At 39.7% G+C, this 4,880-nt stretch overlaps 1 protein-coding gene across 1 annotated transcript in view; it reads left to right on the top strand.

Moving 5' to 3' along the window:
* The first annotated feature begins 4,715 nt into the window (after nt 1-4,715).
* The window catches only part of LOC102500847 (olfactory receptor 14A16), a 979-nt gene continuing 814 nt past the window's right edge, over nt 4,716-4,880 (top strand). Inside the window, exon 1 of the mRNA XM_027772761.1 lies at nt 4,716-4,853. Within this exon, the coding sequence (XP_027628562.1) occupies nt 4,716-4,853 (138 nt within the window). The remainder of the gene's footprint in view (nt 4,854-4,880) is intronic.

Below are 4,880 nucleotides of genomic sequence, written 5' to 3'. Positions count from 1 at the left end.
TTCATATGCACACATGCACATATGCATGTATACAGATATACACACATGCACATACATTTACATGCTCATACATTCATACATAAATGTGCATACATATAAACATATATGTGCACATATGCATGCGTGTGCATACATGTATGTGCACGCACACATTTACACAGCTATACTTATACACATACATATATGTACATGGATACACATACACATGTACACACATATATGCATATACATATATGCACATGCATATATACACATATATACACATATGCATATGCACGCACACACACACACATATATATATATACATATATACACAGATATGCATGCACCCATACATATATACACACAAACACACACATATATACATGTATACAATGGAGTACTAGCCAGTCACATGAAAGAATGAATTCATGTCATTTCAGGCAGAATGGGTACATATGGAACCAACAATGGTAAGTAAAAGAAGCCAGACTCTGGGAGGAAATTTATGTATGTCCTGACTTAAAAAAGATTGGGAATCCTCACTCTTCAGCAGAAGTTTAATGCCTCAACTGCATGGAAGTTAAGAGTAGAGTGCTGGATTCACAGCAGCCATGGTGCACCTATGCCAAAACTGATGTAAGCTATCTGATTTCCTGTTGAGAAAGATTTCAACTTGGCTATCTTACTTTCCATGCTTATTTTGCCTTTTTAAACAGAAACATTCTACCCTCATTACAGTCAGTGTTATTTGAGTAAATATCCACATGAGTAGTAGCATTTTGTCCTTTGCTTTCATGTTTTTTGACGCTCAGTAACAAAGTACCAGAAGGAACTTACTCACTTGCTGTATCAGAAGGGTCAGAATGGACTTTTCTCCACTTTTATGGTCCTTAGATTTATACGTATTTATTGGATATCTCAAAATATTGTCAAGAAATTTTATTTGAATGAATAAAGTAGCATAGTATGAGAGAAAAAATTTTCAAGGAATTTTTGTGTTTTTTAATTCTATTTTATGGTATTAATATGCTTACACATTAATTTCTTCAGCACACTTTGAGATTCTCAAAACAAGACATTCATATCAATAATTATCTCCCCAGAACAATCGCTATTTTTGTCATACATAATCTGCATAATTTACATTAGAAACATGAAAAGTACATAAAACAAATGCATTTGTGTTAGATGTGAGCTGCCATTTCAGAAATATTCATATATACATATATATAACTTTATATAAATGTATAATTACTATCTGTCTGCTTTAAACTTGTATCATTTTATCCCGTAATATTTCTTCCTATCTGTACCTGGGATTATTTTGGGACCATATTGATGTGTGTTGGCAGACCACCCAATCTTAAATAATTTGTAGGGGCCGGCAGGTGGTGTGGTGGTTGAGGTGCTGGACTCCCCCATGGCTGACCAGAGTTCTAGTCTTGGACTTGGTGGCTTGCTTTCTTTCTCTCATTCATGCACACACATGTGCCCCATAGAAAATTAAAATTACTTATAAATAAAATTAAAGAGATGATTATTTAAAAATTGAAAAGTAAATAATTCATTTTTAAAAAGAATTTTTGGGTCCAGCAGATGGCATAGTGGTTACATCACTGGACTCCCACATGGACAACCACAGATTGACTTTCAGACCGGTGGCTTCAAAATTACACTGGGCGTGTGCGTGCATGCACAAGATCCCATGAGGAGAACTGAGGAGAAAGGATTGTAGCATGACCATCCTCCCTGGAGGGGGTGATTTCTCCCTTTCCCTCTCACTGTCTCTGTCTCTGTCTCTGGCGAGGGCATGCATCCACTGACAAAAACCTCTAAAATATGAATTTGTATACATAACAGTCTATCTATTATTAAACACTGAGTAAATTCCAGTTACCTTATGAAACAATTGACATCTATCTAAGTATGAGTAAACCAATGTGCAGTTTGTTGAATTACCTCTTAAATTTCTCTATGCCTGTATGTGATATAGATATTGATTAGATCCCTGCCCCATTGATTAATTCTCCTCATTAGAATCATGTATCTGTCAGCTGTCATTTACCAAAGAAAATATGATTAGCCATTCCAGCATTACAGAAGAAAAGATCACCTACGGTTACAGGAAAATACATAATTATGGAGTGTTTGTGCTGTGCGTGAGAACCAGTCCTGGGAACATTGTGGGCACCTGCCTCTTCTCCACAAGGCCTGGAGTGACCTGATGCATGAACCTTGGTGGCCTCTCCTGGGTCATGGAGACTCAAGTTCCAGTGTTTGGAGTCACTCACTCAAGAGCACGGTCAGCCATGAACGCTGTCCCCACATCAGGGAGTGCCAGGCTCCCCTGTCATTAGAGGCTGAGACTCAGTAAGTGGATTGCAGCAGTGGCAGGCCTTTCCCTTGGGGCTATTTCAAGTTCAGGCCTTTGGGAGACGGGCAGCAGAAATAAATCACCATCCTCATTCTATTTGCTGTCACTGATGCGGTGTTTGCCAAGCTCACGGTAGAAAGAAACAAAGCCCCTCTCCAGAAAGGAGTTCTTCACTAGTTAGAAACCAGAGTAAATACTGCCCACGTGGATTAATGATCAACAATAATTTCACCAGAAACTGCGTCAAAAGCCTGTTAACTACTTCCATTTTCTACAAGGCATATACTTTAGTAAGTTTTCAATTTTATTTATTCTGGTTATCAATCATGCGTTCAGTTAGAAAATAATATAACTGAGTGAAAAATTACTTTTTAAATTCTCTAATAAAAAATATCTGAGTGATTAAATAGGTATTTTTAAGATTTCTAAAATGTTTATCTCTAAGTGTAGGCTACAGGAAAATCAAATATTATTTTTCGACATGTTATTTGATACATATAAAAAAATGATTTTTTCCAAGATTCAATTTTTTTATTATTGAATATTGGCCTGAGGGTATTTCAAACTTTGAAACAACTACTTATAAAACCTTATTATAATACATAACTGGTTGTGTAATCAATAATCAATTAGTTGAAACTATCAGATAAAGTTTATCTCAGAGATAAGAAGTAAAAAAGGAGAAGAAAAATGATTAAAAAGATAGGTTTAATCGATCAATATATTACCACCCAAGTGAAATAGTATTGAGATAGTAAGATCCAATATCATCAATCAGCATCTCTCACTAATCCTATTAAATATGAAGTTTATATTGTGCGTGCATGTACATGCGTACATACATATTTGGGTATATCCAAAAAATTATTTTTGGCAGACTTAACATTGAGATCCTGCCATGCATAGGAGCAACACAGTGATGTCTCTGCCAACCAGAGACACAGTGTATTCATGATGGCAAATTCATTCAGTATGCTGTAATGATACACAGTGATTGGATGTAGAAAAAAGAATAAAAAAGAAGGAAAGAACAAATAGCAGCAACATGTCTTTTTATCACTTTCAGTAAATTCATGAATTCTTACATTAATATCCCTTTGGAACAATTGTCTTTACGTGGTTTAAGGCCAATAAAACACAAGAGCAAGGATGCCAACTTTCAGAATACCGAACCACAGCGTTCCCTAGAGCCATTAGTTCCCATCAGTCCACATTATCCAAGTACAGATCAATCACATATGAAAACAAAGACGATGTTGGGGTGAAAATATAAGAATAGGGCACTCTAGGAAGTGCCAACAGATCAGAAGGGGATCATGAGACTTGAGGAGTATGTAAATTGTGTGCTGAGGAAAACAAGCGTCTGCTGTCAAATGATTGCTGCAGCTTTCTCCGTCTAGTGAAAGAGGAATGTTCAGCTTAAGCATTTTAAACTAAATTTCCTCACCCACATTTCTTAAACAATGCACTTTATTCATCTATTTCCGGTTGGATGAATTAATTGAATTATTAAATTAATAGAGACATGGCCATTTTAAAAACAGAAAGCCAAGTCACAAATACAGTAGGTAGGGGATTTAACTATGGTAACAGGAAATATAACACTACAAAAATATATTAGAGCATGTTGGGGTAACACAGACAGACAGGAGCTTGATGGGCTTCTTTCTATGCCGGTACCTGTATTTATATATCTCTGCATCTTTATCTGTTTTTCATTTTCATGTATTTTCCTCCAAACTATCTGTAGTTTTAAAATCAATCATGAAGCTGAAATAAGGGTATAGCAATTAGAATAGAAAAGAAAGAAAATGCACATTTATAAGCCGAAATTTAACATTTCTGTGCTGCATATTTAACCCAGACCTGGTGAGCATGCCCCTGCCTATCTTCCCCCACCTATATGGGTTTTAGGTTCCAAGGACGCTGAGGGCCAAGGAAAGGAGAAGTAGGGCTGGAAGCTATGAGATGAGAGTGCGGGAAGGGAACAGCGAACCCAGAACAGAGGCGCTGGAGGATAGAGAAAGCCAAAAATCTCAGGAAATTTAAAGTGGCGCGCCGGCAGATGGCGGTGGTTACGGATCTTGGATTCCCACATTGCCGACCTAAGTTCAAGTCCCGGACCAGGCAGCTTGCTTTCTCAGTTGCCCTCTTTCTATCCAGACGCGGGAACACAGGGCGGCCGCTGCGCTTCTGCTCTTGGGTGGGAGAGCAACACACCTGGAGCCATTATTGCCCGCGCACACGCGCACACACGCGCGCACGCGCGCACGCGGCCCGCGGCTGAGCTTGGACAGCAGGACGAGGCAGCGCGCCCTGCTGATCAGGCTTCTTTCCTTCCCGCAGGACGGCGCCGAGCATGCGCAACGTCTCGGAGCCGGCGGGATTCCTGCTCTCGGGCTTGCCCGGCCCGCGGGGGCTGCAGCGCCTGCAGGCGGGGGCTCTCGCCGCGCTGTACCTGGCAGCGCTGCTGGGGAACGTCCTGGTGCTGGCGGGGGTGGGCCCGGGCCCCCGCCCGCGCACC

The sequence above is a fragment of the Tupaia chinensis genome, unplaced genomic scaffold (genome assembly GCF_000334495.1).
Source record: "Tupaia chinensis unplaced genomic scaffold, TupChi_1.0 Scaffold000295_1, whole genome shotgun sequence".
Lineage (NCBI taxonomy): Eukaryota > Metazoa > Chordata > Mammalia > Scandentia > Tupaiidae > Tupaia > Tupaia belangeri.
This window is presented reverse-complemented; position numbering and strand designations above follow the sequence as displayed.